General features: G+C 46.3%; 1 protein-coding gene and 1 long non-coding RNA gene across 3 annotated transcripts in view; one reads left to right on the top strand and one right to left on the bottom strand.

Moving 5' to 3' along the window:
• Positions 1–2,621: 2,621 nt before the first annotated feature.
• LOC125623429 (uncharacterized) lies at positions 2,622–14,876 on the top strand. The gene is made up of 3 exons (XR_007352995.2): positions 2,622–2,709; positions 5,346–5,475; positions 8,128–14,876. It is a non-coding gene; the product is annotated as an uncharacterized LOC125623429 (long non-coding RNA).
• PAPPA (pappalysin 1) overlaps positions 2,703–15,900 on the bottom strand; it is a 234,087-nt gene continuing 220,889 nt past the window's right edge. For both annotated transcript variants that reach the window (XM_075120284.1, XM_048822770.2), the window contains exon 23: positions 2,703–3,826. In XM_075120284.1, the coding sequence (XP_074976385.1) occupies positions 3,719–3,826 (108 nt within the window). In that variant the 3' untranslated portion in view covers positions 2,703–3,718. The remainder of the gene's footprint in view (positions 3,827–15,900) is intronic.

Raw genomic sequence — 15,900 nt, 5'->3', positions numbered from 1 at the left:
AGGTGCCACGGGACCTGCACCAAGTGAGCAGCTGCCTTCAGTGGCTTTATAACTTTTGATTTGTGCATTCGCTTGGTGGCTCGTGTCCCTCCCGCCTGATCCAATGCCCACTGACATCAATGGGAGTCTTTCCACTGATGCCAATGGGGGCTGGATTGGACTCTGAAAGAGTTAACCCCTTATACACCAAGGATTAGATTAACCTTTTCCTCAGGACCGCTGCACAAGGGAGAGGGAGGTTGGGAAAGGGCCCACTGTGGCCCCTCCACTCACCCACCTACGCACAGAGGCAAGGCACAATGGGAGTCTTGTGTTCAGGGAGCGCAAGTGGGCAGAGCTGGGAATCAGCAGCCCCCTCACGCACATGCCAACCCAGGTTTTCTTCTGGTAAACCCCATGGGAGGGAGGGAACGCTGTGCAAAACAGCGCTGACGTCCGCTGCTGGTGCTGTGGGCTCCGTGGGAGGAGATGCACCGCCTAGGCATGCCAGAGGGGAAAATAGCAGCATGGAGGTTCTGCCCTGAAGAGGGGACTGCCACTGCTGGCAGACCGGGGACTGCAGCGCTGTAATTGGCATGTGAGGCTGTGTGGGTGAGAGGCCACACCTCCTTCCACACTAGCCTCTCCCCCGAACGCAAGGAGGACTCAAATCTCTGTGAGCAGCAGCTTGCCCTATCTTCTCCGCATTGATCCCTCTCTATGCAAAAGGGGGCTATTTTGGCCCTGAGTTCTCAGGAGCTCACAACGAGCACGAGGCAAGTATGCGTCTTTGGGACTCTATGCAGGGTGGCATTATAACTGGGAAAATTATATATATTATATATATAAAATTATATATATATATAAAAACCAAACCCATATTAATACACATCACTGAAAAGTTAGAGCTGCCCCTGGCCTAGCAGCTCTTTGCTCTCTGGGAGGTGCAAGTAGGACATGGGGCACAAAGCAGAGCTCCTGCCAACCTGTCGCGGGCGTAGAGGACACAAGCCGGTCGATAACTGGGGCTTGTGAGCTCTTTTGATGACACGTGAAGCAAACCGCCAGCACGGGGGAGGGGCAATGCCACTGTCTCACATGTATTTTCGTGTGGATGGCGGCCTCAGAAGAGAGGCAAAGGACTCGAGGCTGCAAGCTGCAGGGGATCTCTGTGAGTAACCATAGCTCCCAGTCTACTCAGCTGGATTTGAGGATGCTCAAGATAAGCCCCCTGAGAGAGCCATGATGCCTGACCAATCCTTTTGTCCTTGGGAGGGCAGCAGTGAGCGCGTGCGTACAGGTGGGTGGGACGCCTGCCTGACAGCCAGGACCGGACCTGTTCTTTGAATCAATAGAGGGCTTTGGAGGTGGGACCCTTCAGCAGATGTACGACACAGTCACTGCCCCTGCCCTCCCAGATTGGAATTGTTTTGGGGCCATCCCTAGTTTAATTGCCGTAGCTTTAACGGAGTGAGTCCACGGATGTGTTTGGCCCTTTATCTTTGGATTCTTAATCTTGACCCCAGTTTCTACAAGCCTGTTGATTTCCCATGTCGAGCCATTTTTACAGCCTCCGGCAGCTCCCCAAGTGCGCCATGGCTGGGGAAGGGAGATGCAGCCTCTGTAGAAGGCTGGGCATTGACTATACTCGACAGAAATAAAGTCTAGGTCTAGGGAGAGGTCCTAAGGCCCCTAAATCAGTGAGTGCCACTGGGATGCCCAATCTGGGCAACGAAGCATTGGGGGATTTTGGTGTCACTGAGTTGAGGAAGAATTCCTCTTCTGGCTTAAAATGTTCCCATGGATTTGAATTTTTTGCTTCCCCCCACCCCCCAAAAAATCTTTTTCCTTCCCCAGAGTCTAAAATATCAGGCAAGCAGGACAGTTCATTCTGGCTGCATTGGTTCAAGGGATTGCAGCCGGTTCTAGGATGGCTTCAAGGGGAGCCGTGGCCCTTGTGAATGCACTTAAATGAGCTGCCCAAGCTCTAAAATGCCGCGGCCATTCCCTTGTCAGGCAATGTCAGGCCCGCCTCCCGTCTGAGCCCATTTTAAAGCCCTGCAGAAGGGGGAATTAACCCTTTCAGGGAGGCATTATTGTCAACAGGAGACCTAAACTACAGGATGCCAATCCAGCCGTTAGTGTGCAGACTTTAGGGATATGTTTGGAATGGGTTGTAGCAGCAATGTCTGCACTGGCTCCACTGGGTATCAGATTGACTCGATGGGATCTGAAGCAACCAGAGGATGCTGAATCCCAATTAAGACATGACTGAGCGGCTGGTGGAAAGTGCACCTTTCCGGACCAGAACTGGAGGTGGGGAGGAAGGGGCAGATGGGAGGTGTGAGGGTAACCTCTCTTCATGCCCTTCCTTTTGGAAGATTCAAAGCAGCTGATCTCCTGCTCTGAAGTCGCTCTGTGGGATGTATTGCCCACAGGCCTGGGAATTTAACACTGACAAACTGGGTTCAAAAGTCTAATCCTGTCCCCAGCCATTCTTTCCACTTGGCTCATGCCTTTGCACTCTCTCCCTCTCCTCCGGCCTCTCCTGTGCCAATAGGAACACAAAAACGTTGTTCAATATAATATACTAAAGGGGAGGGGAGGAGGTTTAAGCAGAACCATTGGCTAGCTGGAGGTGAAGCAGCAAATCTCTTTGGCTGGCTGGTGTCCTGATTTCTTGCCCCAGTGCTGAGGAGAAAACCAGAGGGTCTGAAAGGCAGGTTGTAGGTAAGCTTTAAGGCAGATTGTTTGGTTGCTTGGGGTTGTTGTCACCCTGTCCTGACACAGTAAAGAAACTAGTTGTATGGGACATAGCAGCAGGAGTAGCAGCAGCAGACATGCTCAAACGATAAGTATGGGGGTTTGATTTACCCTCCCTATTCCCTCAGGAGCAATAATCTCCAATCCTCAGTGCCAGCCTAACTCATCAATGCCAGTCCTCAGCCCATCCACCCGCTAGCACCCTCCTTTGCTTCACCACGGGACGGTCTGCCGACCAGCAAACATTTCGGAGTTCTCCCATGTGTAGGCTGCAATTTGCAAGCTGGATGGAGGCCAGTGCAGCCGCGCAGAAAAGCCCCGTACAGTTTGCAAAGCTCCTAGCCTGGGTGTAATATTTTCATGATAAGATAATGCAACCCACTTTTCAGCCGTCTGGCCATTTGGAAAGACATTCGCCAAGATGCACGGTCCCGTGGTGAACCCATCCTAACCTCAGTTCCCTGGGCATGAGATACCTTGGCATTCAGCATCAGTATAGGCTTGGCCTGGTTTCATCCGAGAACTCAGCCTCTTCCATGAATGGTCTGAGTTATGAGCGCTGGAGAGGGGAACGTGTGTTTGCTTTGATCTCAATCTCTCTATTTATCTCTATAAATTTGTATATATATATATATGGCTTGTTTCTCGCCTTAGATCTAGATACAAACAGTTCAAATTAGGTGGGCGCACAACTGCATAAACACATGCTGTTTTGATACTTAAAAGTCTTGACTCGACTCTTTGTTTTTGCTTGTTTGTTGTTTTTGCTATTTAAGATATACTTAATACATAACCCCCCACTTTGAGTTCTCCTTGGACAAAAATTAAAGGCAGACTGGTTGAATTCTAAAGGTCCCTGGTGCAGAAATGCCATCCAGTTGAGCAGCTAAATGTTAAAGACAATACCAAAAAGGGATGTGGTGTCTCTCCGAGCCTGCCTTTAGCGGTGTGATCGTCCATTCCATGTTGCCGGACGTTACCCACGACTGAAGCTGCGTACATCCTTCTGACTGTTCTCTTGAGCGTTGGGGTCTAGGCAAGCACATTCTGCTTGTAGGTCACAGGACATAGGGAAAGGAATAACCTATGGGATAGAGGCAAAAACACAGGGAAGTGCACAAGGAAACACACTTTTCGATAGTCATGTGGATAATTTCATGCCCCTAGTCTTGAAAATCTTGGGCTAAATTCCTCGGGGCAGGCCCTGTACCCCACCCATCACTGAGCACTTAAACAATGATGAAAAGGTGCCTGGGTTTCACCAAGAGCGAGCCTTTAAACGTTTGGTGTTTTCAAAGTACAGAGGCCCAACAACTGAGTGGGTGGGAAACTTGGAAGGAATGGGAGCAGGAGATATTGCTCTGTGCAAATAAAATCTCCTCATTGTCTGTTTAAAGAAGAGCGTGCAGTAGTCGAAGTAACAGCCTGGAGTGCTTGGCTAACAGACGTTGATTTCAGCCTATTGCATCATGGCATTTACATAAAGAGAAGGGGGTGGGGGAGAGTCCTGCTTGCCTGAAGTGAATTCCCAAGAGTCTCTCCCATCTGCGCAGACAGAGTTAATGACCTAATTCCCCTCCCCCAACCCTTTCCAGGACAGTGCTGCAACCTGTTCAAATGTTCTCGGCAAGTACAGCAAGCATTTGCTCACTCTCATTCGCTTGGCTCTGCTTCCACATGTTTGCTTCCTTGTTTTATATGCACTTTTCTCCAGGCCATACAGCTCGGATCTGTCTGTTCCCTATCTGAATCCATCCATCACTGGCACATGGAAGAATGTGGACCATGCACTTACACACATAGTTACCATTTCTGTCCATGGAGCTATCCCTTCCGTACGTGTGCCTGCGTGTCTGTGTACAATGTGCCTTTCTCTTTACACACACGCACAGGGAAGATGGGTGGGTGGGGCGGGGGGGTGGGAGTCTTTATTTCACAGCGAGGCAGCCTGAGATGGGGACACAATGCAGCTCAGAAAAGAGCTCAGATAGCCAACGCCGGGCACGGATTCAAGGCTCTCCAGCACCTCCACCCAGCACATCTGACTTCACCTTCACAAACCTTAACCGTTCAGGTGGAGTCAGGACCCGGTTTGGGGTCAAACTGTGGCACTGCCCAAAGAACTGAATCAAAGACCGAGTGACTGCAACACGTGTGAAGGGAAGAGCAATGTCAAGAGTCTAAAAATAAATAAATTCAAATAATAGAAATCAGAGAATTTGTAGAAACTGGAGAAAACAGGAAGAGCTAAGAGGATACTTTGTAGCCTAAAGGTATAAGTATTTGCTAGGTAAGGCATAGGCACAAGTTAAGGCAGTAAAGCAATGAGCTTTCAGGCGTGTAAGGGTGTATTAATTATTTTCATTACTTAAGAATTCCCAGTTAACACACTGAGGTTTGATAGTAAATACCTTTACCCATAGTCTACAACTTGGTCCATCCCTAAACCAGTTAGGGCAGGACTACTGCAAACTACAATGTCCCAAATATTCTGAAATGAGATGGTGGAGTCTATTGGGTAGAGTGAAGACCTGAAGTTCATTCCTGACTGCTGCTGACTCACTGTTTTGCCTTGGCCAAGCTCTTCTGTCTCTGTGTTTCAGTTATTCTCCCTGTAAACTGGGGATAATGCTCCTTTAGAGATACCATCAGTGCAACATTGTCACTCTTTGGAACTCCAGAGTCAAGAATGAGAACCCTGGAAGATGATGTCTTCAAAGAAGCATGTTACAGGTATGTAATTTCCCTGTGTGCACCTCACAGGGCTGTGCCGAAATATTGACTTTTGAACTTCCTGGCTCTCTGGAGTTCGTTACAGTTTGATGTCAGTCTGGTGTTCTTTTGAAATGAAGTCAGTGGGCCTCTCCTTATAGCCTTCCCCCCTCCATCGGCCCCTCCTTCTTTGCTTTCTAACAACAATTACAAGGACGCGTGAAATCAGAACTGGACAATCTCAGGTCTCAATACAGGGTGAAATGCAACGGCCAGCGATATACAGGAGGTCAGACTACATGACCTAATGGTCCCTTCTGGCCTTAAACTCTATCAATCTGCGGAAAGAGAATAATCCCTCTGTACCGTGAGAGCCTCTGGAGAGGGAATGTCTTCCTCTGTGTTGTCCGAAAAGAACCCTACAGTCTGCCCTATAGGATTCTATACTGAAATAGTCCAACTAGGCCAGTAGTCTGTCCCCAACAGATGCTTCAGAGGAAAGTGCAAGTTCTCTGCAGTGGAACAACATGGCTATAAGGGGACTTTCCTCCTAATCCAGTGAACGGTTGTGTTCGTCTCTTTATACCCCTTACATATTTTTATCCTATCTAATGTAATGTTCCCATTGTCTAATCTTCACCACAATGATATCTTAACAGCAGCGAGACTCCCGGGATAATTATACATTGTATAACGATGTACTGGACATTTATATGGATAAAGAGAACATCCACAGTCCTATCTGACAGGATACAAATCTTTAAATGCTCATGCTTCAGGGCGTAAGCCAATCGCTCATTGATAGGGAAGAAAAAGGCAATGAGGACAGGTAAACTCAAACACGCATGGCTAATCTCATGACTTCAGCACCAAAAGAGCAGAGGAGCAAGGCTTGCATTCTCACAGAGAAATAACAATTAAAATATATGGTTGTTCCAAGCCCCCAAGATTTTCACAAGTATTTAGGCACCTAAAGGTGCAGAAAGGCACCAAGTAGATTTCAAAAAGTTACTAGCTACCTAATTCCCACAGACATTTAAAAATCCAGCCCTAAACTCTTTGGGAGCAGAGACTATCTTCTCCTTCTGTGTTTGTACATTTCCTGACACAACAGAGGCCTGGTCCATGACTCGGGCTCCTAGGTGCTACAGCAATACAAACAAACAACATTAAGAAGAAGCTGCCTTCCATTCCTTGTTCACTGAGCCATGCTCCGGTTAGGTGCTTGAGCCCAGAAAAACACACTCTAAAATGAACTGGATTTTTTTTTCCAAATAGGTCTTTAAGGTCCCAAGTCATTAACAGAATATATGACTAGCACTGACATGTCCAAATATATGCATTTAATCTAGACATTATACATTTAAAAACGAATCTGTTTTCCTTCATTTAGCTACCAAGACCTGCGCTCCCTTATGTCTCCCCTTGCAACAGTTGATGCCTAACACCCAGGAATGCTGCTGTAGCAGGAGAAAGACAGAATGTTAAAAACTCAGGTCTTGGCTCAGTGATTGTTGTGAAACAGACAAAGATACTGTATCCACAAACAAACTGATGTAGGCAGAGAACACCACAGCCCAAGAGGGGACATGGAAAAGGGGTTAGGGGAGAGAAATGAGAGCGCATAACACATATACACACACTAGCATATGAGAGATGAGCCAGAACCAAAACCAAAGGACCGAACCACAAAGAATTCCAGGGACATATGGATCAAAACCGGAATGCTGGTCTTTGAGCCCATCTTGAATGCACACACACATGCACAAACATCTGAGAGATGGGCCAGAACCAAAAACCACAGGACGGATTAGCACAGAACTCTGGGGAATTTTGGGTCAAAATCTGTATGTTGGTTCTTGGGTCTGTCTTTAATGCACACACACAGTTAACAAAAGGAATCAAAGGCACCTTGTCCTCATCATGCACATCGGCTAAGCCTGACAAAGAGACATGGAGAACACAGAGCAAACATTATTCTGGAATTAGAGCATCCACACACAGCTATTCAAGAATCAATATTGCATTTTAAATTCACATCCCACCTTAATCCAAATTATCTTTCAAATGTAGATAAATCCTTATGTTTCTAATCCTTTTCTGAATTTTACCGAGCATTCGGTCTCAATAAAATCATGTGGCAGTGAGTTCCACATGTTAAATGATATGATATGTAAAAACTGCTTCCTTTCATCAGTTTTAAATTTCTTGCCTTCCAGCTTCATTGGAGGGGGAGAGGACAGACAGACATAGAAAAAGAGAGAGACCACCTGTATGAGGACATTTCACCCTTTCAAACCTCTCTGTCAGCTCTGTGACACCAAGGCTCAGAGGATCTATTTGTGGTTCACAACTAGAAGTTATTTTTTGTTTGTCCCCCTTTCTTTGAGCTAAAAACTCCATATAATTTGTAGCCAACTTTACATCCATCACAGGCTATAGAAGGGATATAACCCTCTTAGAATCATAGAATATCAGGGTTGGAAGGGACCTCAGGAGGTCATCTAGTCCCACCCCCTGCTCAGAGCAGGACATAATCCCCAACCAAATCTCTGCAATCTCTGATCTAAGAGCCTTATCCAGAGCCTGCTGAAGTTAATGGGAATCTTTCTGTTGACTTCAGTAGGCTTGCGATCCGGCCCTTAATTTCTGCGCCCATATATTACATGACAGGTCCTGTTCCGACGGTGAAGAAGCATGGCCACTCTGAGTCCTAGAGGAGACAGCACAAAGACAGGAGACACTGATGCATGGCTGGGATCCAGTCAACTAAATGGACCAGAGGCAGCTTGTCCTCCTCATGGTGCAGCTACGGATTGACACACAGCTAATGCTATCCAGACTCAGATAACCCACTGAGAATCGCTGAGAAAGGACAATCTGGAGGAAACAGATGGGAATGCGTTTGAGGGTATTACTTGCCTCCTTCCCAGGGTGAAATCCCAGGCAGGTACCGAGAGGGACGGGAGAACAGTAACACAAATAGCCTGATTCTTAGCCCTCCACACCCTCTCCCCCACCCCCGCTTCACACTGTGGCTTCAATGCACTTGCGGCTGATTTACACTGGCATAAGTGCTGCTGTGGGGGTGGGGAGGAGCGTCGCATGTCGGGAAACAGCGTGTTGCTAGATAGAAGTTGAAATGTTTGCAAAATCTCCCTGATGTGACTAACTCTGGAAGTATGAAGAACCCCCACGTCCATCTCCCCTCCTATGGATAAAAGTGCTGGGTCAAGATAAGCATGGCAGGCTGCGGCAAGCCGTTCTCAGTGGCCGCTCACCTCCCCCCGGTACCCTCAGAGTTCACACACCAAGTGGGGGCTTTGTTCCCTAACAGGGCTCTTAAGCACAAACACGTCTTGTACTTTTCTTCTCTCTGGTTTTTGGCATTTAGGTCACCAGGGCTTTTCTAAGATGACGCAAAAATTGACTTTTAACTCTTTGGGCTGGTATGCTGGGTTCACTCCCAAACCAGGTCAATGCCCCCTCAGGGCCTGGGAAAGGAGAGATTAAAGTTCCTCAGAGGCCCAGTACAGGACGGTATGTAAGGTTGAGAAGGCCTGACTTGCCTCTCCCACAGTTGTACATCCAGAGCTATCCCATTGATGTTCATGGGCCTGACTCTCTTCTCACTCATCCTGATGTAAATCAAGAGTTACCCCATTGAACTCAACAGGCCCGATTCGCCTCTCATTCACCCTGGGGTGTCAATCAGGGGTAACTCCACTGAAATGAATGTAATTACATTGACATAGACCCAGCATGAGAGTAGTGTCAGGCCCTAGAGGGTATGTCTACGTGGCAAAAATTGACTTTTAACTCTTTGGGCTGGTATGCTGGGTTCACTCCCAAACCAGGTCAATGCCCCCTCAGGGCCTGGAAAAGGAGAGATTAAAGCTCCTCAGAGGCCCAAAGGACGGTATGTAAGGTTGAGGAGGCCTGACTTGCCTCTCCCACAGTTGTACATCCAGAACTATCCCATTGATGTTCATGGGCCTGACTCTCTTCTCACTCATCCTGATGTAAATCAAGAGTTACCCCATTGAACTCAACAGGCCCGATTCGCCTCTCATTCACCCTGGGGTGTCAATCAGGGGTAACTCCACTGAAATGAATGTAATTACATTGACATAGACCCAGCATGAGAGTAGTGTCAGGCCCTAGAGGGTTTGTCTACGTGGCAAAGAAAAACCCATGAGTGGCCTGTACCAGCTGACTTGGGCTCACAGGGCTCAGGCTATGGAGCTGTTGCATTGCAGTATAGACTTCCGGTCTTGGGGTGGAGCCCAAGATCTGGAATCCTCCCACCCCGCAGGGTCCGAGAGCCCGGGCTCCCACCCAAGCCTGGAAGTCTAACTGCAATGAAACAGCCCTCAGCCCGATCCCCACGAACCCAAGTCCGCTGAGACGGGCCAGCCGCAGGTGTCTAGTTGCTGTGTAGACATCCCCCTAGAGTAGGGGAGGATGAAATAAGGAGGTCAGTAACTTACTTTAATTCCCTGCTCTTCATCTGCGTTCGTAATGCTGACAGTCGAGGGGCTGAAATGAGCAAGGGAGCCAGTTTGGCAAACCACACGGAGTGTGAAAGCAAGCAGCTCTGCCGCTCCGCAATCAGCTGTGCTTCCAATCCGTGTGCTACTGATTGTGAAAACATGAATGTAATTAGTCTAAATAAGCACCAAAGATTTCAGAGCAGCCTGACCACCCAGAGGCAAATAGCTGGTGTGCAGAAAGGAAAGCCCTGTTCCTTGGTTTCTGTAACACTTGCTAATGAAGCAAGGTTGGGTGGCTGAGCAAACAGTTAGCAGCTCTCCAGGGATTGCTGTGTGTTGTGGGGTTCCCACAAACATACAGCATTTCTCATACCAACCAAGAATTTGCTCTCAGGATAGACAACACGGGCTGCAACCATCACTGCATTTAATGTATTGCTGTCTGGAAAAGGATCCTTTTGGTGTTAGGCAAACCAACTCTGAGCCCTGAAATGGCCACTCAACCACCCATGACCAAAAATGCCCTCACATGTCACACAACCACTTGCTAGCCAGGACCAAACATAACAAGTAAGCAAGTTCACCCGAATGCCTGGATAACACAGTGCACTTGGAGCACATACTAAACACTGAATCATTTCCAAACAAAGGAAGTAATGCTTTTATATTGCATCCTCTGTTCCTTCATGCACCCTATATTGTACCTCTCTAGCTAATTACAGTGAACGGGAACAGCCTGCCAGGGGCACTGGAGGTGGCATGTCAGGGAGATCCACTCTTCTGGATAAGCATCGTTTCCTCAGTGGCAGCTAGACCACTGGCTGTGTGAGCTTTCTCATACCCACGTTCTAAACACTGCCAGTTAGGACTGTTGGCTTCAGGCAGAAGAGCAGGAATAGGAACATTGAAAGAAAGCACCATGTTTCAGAGATGATCAGACTTGGGTATTTACATCTCCAGAGTACTCACAGATTGTCACTTTTACTTTTGGCCACAGAAGATGGGTAGGGATCCACTGGATCCCACTTTGGGGTGGGGGGTGGGATGGACGCACTCCTTGGAAATCAATGCTATACTACTGCAAATTAAAGCAATATGTCTGCTCAAGGCCCTTTGCTTTATGTCCTGGTTTCTTGAGTGAAGAGGCTCAGATAAGTTTCCATGGGTTTTGGATAAACAAAACGTTGGATGAACCGTGCCAGGTTCTCCATCCAGCACTATGCCTCATTTGTTTTTCACTGAGCCACTTTGTGGTTTTTTCTCCATGGTGTGCACCTGTTTCAATGGAACATCAATCGGCGGAAGATTTGGCATTCTAAATGGAGATTTGTGCCAAGGTGATGTATCCTTGGCATTAGGGCAAAGTAGTTGATGTCTAACCTGAGCTGTGAAACTGTCTGAGACAGATTCTCCTTTCAACTGCACTGCGGCTACCCTCCTTGTGATGAAGTGGAGTGGCCGGGATGTAAGTGAGAGGAGAATGTGGCACTACAAATACCGTCCAGTTTTGCGGAATTTAAAGAGCTTATTCTTCTGGGTTAGATTCGAGTTGTGTACCTTGAACAAGTTGCAGGGACTGGGATGCAGAATATTTAACACAGAGTGTCCATAATGATAGTTTAGAATGAAATATGTGACCAGGGCCCATTGAGAAATGATTTTGATCTGCACAAGTTCTTTCTTGCCATGCTTGTCAAGCGAAAACTCATAAAATGGAAAGAAACGAGGAAAGTAGTGGAGGAGAAAGGCAACTGGACAGGAGAAATCCTGGGGGAAGAAAAAAAACACACCCACAACAGGGGAGTAGTTACACTGCAAGGAGTTGTTAAAGTTCCCTAGGGAACTTTTGGAGGATCTCTGAAATTAAGTCATGGAAGACAGGTGAGATTCCAGAGGACTCAAAAAGGGCAAATATAGTGCCAATCTATAAAAAGGAGAATAAGAACAACCCAGGAATTTACAGACCAGTCAGCTTAACTTCAGTACCCAGAAAGATAATGGAGCAAATAATTAAGTAATCAATTTGCAGATACCTAGAAGATATTAAGGTGACAAGTAACAGTCAGCATGGATTTGTCAAGAACAAATCATGTCAAATCAATGTAATAGCATTCCTTGACAGAATAACAAGCCTTGTGGATAGGTGGGAAGCTGTAGAAGTGATATATCTTGGCTTTAGTAAGGCTTTTGATACTGTATTGCATGGCATTCTCATAAACAAAGTACAGATATACAACCAAGGTGGAGCTACTATCAGGTAGGTGCATAAATGGTTGGAAAACCATTCCCAGAGAGTAGTTATCAGTGGTTCACAGTCAAACTGGAAGGACATATCAAGTGGGGTCCCACAGGGATCAGTTCTGGATCCGGTTCTGTTCAATATCTTCATCAGTGATTTAGATAATGGCATAGAGAGTACACTCATAAAGTCTGTGGATGATACCAAGCTGGGGGAGGTTGCAAGTGCTTTGGAGGATAGGATTAAAAATCAAAATGATCTGGACAAACTGGAGAAATGGTCTGAAGTACATAGGATGAAATTCAATAAGGACAAATACAAAGGACTCCACTTAGGAAAGAACAATCAATTGCACACATACAAAATGGGAAATGACTGCAGAGGAAGGAGTACTGTGGAAAGGGAGCTGGGAATCACAGGGAATCACAATCTAAATAGGAGTCAAGAGTGTAACACTGTTGCAAAAAAAGCAAAGATCATTCTGGCCTACATTAACAGGAGTGTTGTAAGCAAGACACGAGAAGTAATTCTTTCACTCTACTCTGCACTGATGAAGCCTCAACTGGAGTATTGTGTCCTGTTCTGGGCGCCACCTTTCAGGAAGGATGTGGGCAAACTGGAGAAACTCCAGAGAAGAGCAACAAAAATGATGAAAGGTCTAGAAAACATGACGTGTGAGGGAATATTGAAAATATTGGATTTGTTTAGTCTGGAGAAGAGAAGATGCAGAAGGGACATGATAACAGTTTTAAAGTACATAAAAGGCTGTTACAAGGAGGAGGGAGAAAAATTGTTCTCTTTAACCTCTGAGGATAGGACAAGCGGCAATGGGCTTAAATTGCAGCAAGGGAGGTTTCGGTTGGACTTTAGGAAAAACTTCCTAACTGTCAGAGTGGTTAAGCACTGGAATAAATTGCACAGGGAGTTTGTGGAATCTCCACCATTGGAGATTTTTTAAGAGAAGATTAGACAAACACCTGTCAGGGATGGTCTAGATAACACTTAGTCCTGTCTTGAGTTCAGGCGACTGGACTGAGGTCCCTTCCAGTCCTATGATTCAATATGATTCTATAAAATGAGGGGATAGGAAAGGAACAGACACTAAATCAAAGGAGCCCTAATAGTGGGATTTGAGGCAGTCTGCTGTTGGGGCTAAATCATGCATTATCGAAGGTGAGGCTGTTGTGCGCATTTGGCCTTACATTTGGAAGGATGCCAAGAGCTTTAATGTTCGGTATTGAAAGATGCAAATAACCCCAGCAAGATGGGCGTGTGGGAAATTTCTATCACTTCCTTGTGCTGCTCCTTCGTTGGCCTCTGGGGCCTAATTTCTCCCTCAGCTCTACCCAGACATAGACCTTTCTACTTACTCCAAAGAAGTTGCACAAATGGAAGCAGGGACAGAATTTGGCCTTAATGTTTGCTGTCTGGGATCCCAGAATGCTATCAGCTTGGACTGTTACACCGACCAGGAAGTCCTTCCAGACAACAACCAGTCTAGAGATGTCCAGTAAATGCCTGGGTAGTTGCTTGTTTACTTTAACAATGTGCCATATTTTTCTAAAACATGTTTTATAAATACCTTACTTCTGTGTGTTGTGGGATGCAAAGCAAGAAGCAGTTTTATAGCGCAGCTGGGCAAAGGGCAAGCTGGCAATCTGTGCCAGGTCAGGAGGTTGCAGACATTAAAAAGAAATGAGATTTTATTTTGTCCTTAATGGAGGACCTTGTTCCTGCTGGATCCACAACAGAAGCCCTTTCTCCCTCGAGGACATGCATTGTGGTGACCTTCCTTTGGCCAAGGGGAGTTGGGTGGCCTTCCCTATGGAGTCCTTCAAACCCACTCCCGGGTCATCAATGGGGCAGGCAGCCCAGCAGTGCCCCATACTCTTTCCCTCAGGGGCTTACCATGCTGTCTGTACGTTTACCAGTCCCTACTAGACTAGAAACTGAACCTGAGTTTTAGGTGCACAACCTTTGATTGTTAACTGCCAGGCCTGTCGGCTGGTTCCATAAGGGTGCTGCAGGAAGTTGATGATTCATTAGGCAGTGCTCTTCTCCCAGAATCTTTTCCTGGGCATGGTGCTGTGGGACACTGCAGCTGATCCAGGAATGCACAACAAATCATTTATCTGACGAATGTATCCTTTCCCTGCTTACTAAATACCCATGACAGATCGCAATCGCCTCAAAATGTATTCACCTCAATATTACTGAACGTGTTCACTGAATATCGAAGTATTCCATGCAGTTCTTTCATGATTTATTTTAAACTCTGTGGACTGATGGTGAGCAGTTCTCGGCAAGTATTCACTATTGATTATTTCAGCCGAGTTGCGATTGGTCTGGTAAGTCATATGGCATTGTTTCCATTCCTTGACTGGAGGAGCGCACAAGGCCATGTTGTTCTAATAGATGTGTGGACCAATTTAAAATTTGGTTTCTGCCAATCCTTATGCATGCAAATTTAATTGCCTTTCTGTGAACTTTCACACCAGTGTAACACAATTGCGTGAACATTTGTGGAAAGTGAACAGAAAAGGGGTCAATGTTCCAGGGACTTTTTGGTGGAACCTTTTATTTCCATACTTCCCAGCTCTATGTGGTTGCTTTGCAGCTGGAGATACCACTTTTTTTGGTTTCAGAGGAACAGCCGTGTTAGTCTGTATTCGCAAAAAGAAAAGGAGTACTTGTGGCACCTTAGAGACTAACCAATTTATTTGAGCATGAGCTTTCGTGAGCTGAGCTGTAGCTCACGAAAGCTCATGCTCAAATAAATTGGTTAGTCTCTAAGGTGCCACAAGTACTCCTTTTCTTTTTGCACTTTTTTTGGAAGAGACATAAAACCAAACTTTTGACCGTTTGTGGTCAATAAAGACCTCAGTTCGCCTTCAGCATGACTGTAAACACCTGCAGCTTCAACCGGATATGCAATGATTCTTTACTTCCTTTTTAAAAACAAAATGTGGTGGCGGTGTGCACCGCTAAACACTCAGAGGTGACTATATTGCAGTGAGGACTGAAAAGAGGGGACTGTATTTCAGTGGGGACTGTAAAATGTCTTGGGATCTTTGGGGATGAAAGGTGCGGTGCAAATACACAATATTTTACTAGTCCTCTTTTAAGAGCCTTGTGAGACTGCAGTGTGTGAATTTGACACAGCAGGCAGCAGAGGTGGGTGTCTCCCTCAAATGCTTGAACACTTTCTAACAACTGCGTAGAAGTACACCATCATCTGGTACTGGAATTAAAAGAGCTGGGTTTGCCCCTCCCTATAACTCCTTCAGGTTTTGGCCTTTACACCCAAAATGTGTTTTAAGGCTGTGGTTTTTAAGTAGGTGACAAATTGTGCTGGAAGGATTTGGTATGTGGAATATTTGTATGCATCTCTCTTTTCTCTCACCTTTCATTGTTTTTCCCTTTGGAATATCTCCTTTAACATTCCACTCATAATGCTCTTCAAAGGAGGAGACTGTATTTGAATAGCTATGCCTAAAATCTGTTCTCCAGCCAAGGGCCCTTAGACCGGAAAACAACTAACTTCCCCATATGGCTGAGTGTCTGCATGGGAATTCAAACAGGTGTCTGTGAGCTGGTGGCCATTCCTTTGAACTGCATGAGACACACTGCTGGCCTCAAACGACCCTTTTCCTCTGAAACTTTTACATCATGCTATGTGCCTGGCTGCTAGATTATTATGCCATAAATTTAATA

Source organism: Caretta caretta, chromosome 16, assembly GCF_965140235.1.
Source record: "Caretta caretta isolate rCarCar2 chromosome 16, rCarCar1.hap1, whole genome shotgun sequence".
In the NCBI taxonomy this organism is placed as follows: domain Eukaryota; kingdom Metazoa; phylum Chordata; order Testudines; family Cheloniidae; genus Caretta; species Caretta caretta.
Note: the sequence above shows the minus strand (reverse complement) of the source record. Positions and strands in the feature narration are given on the sequence as shown.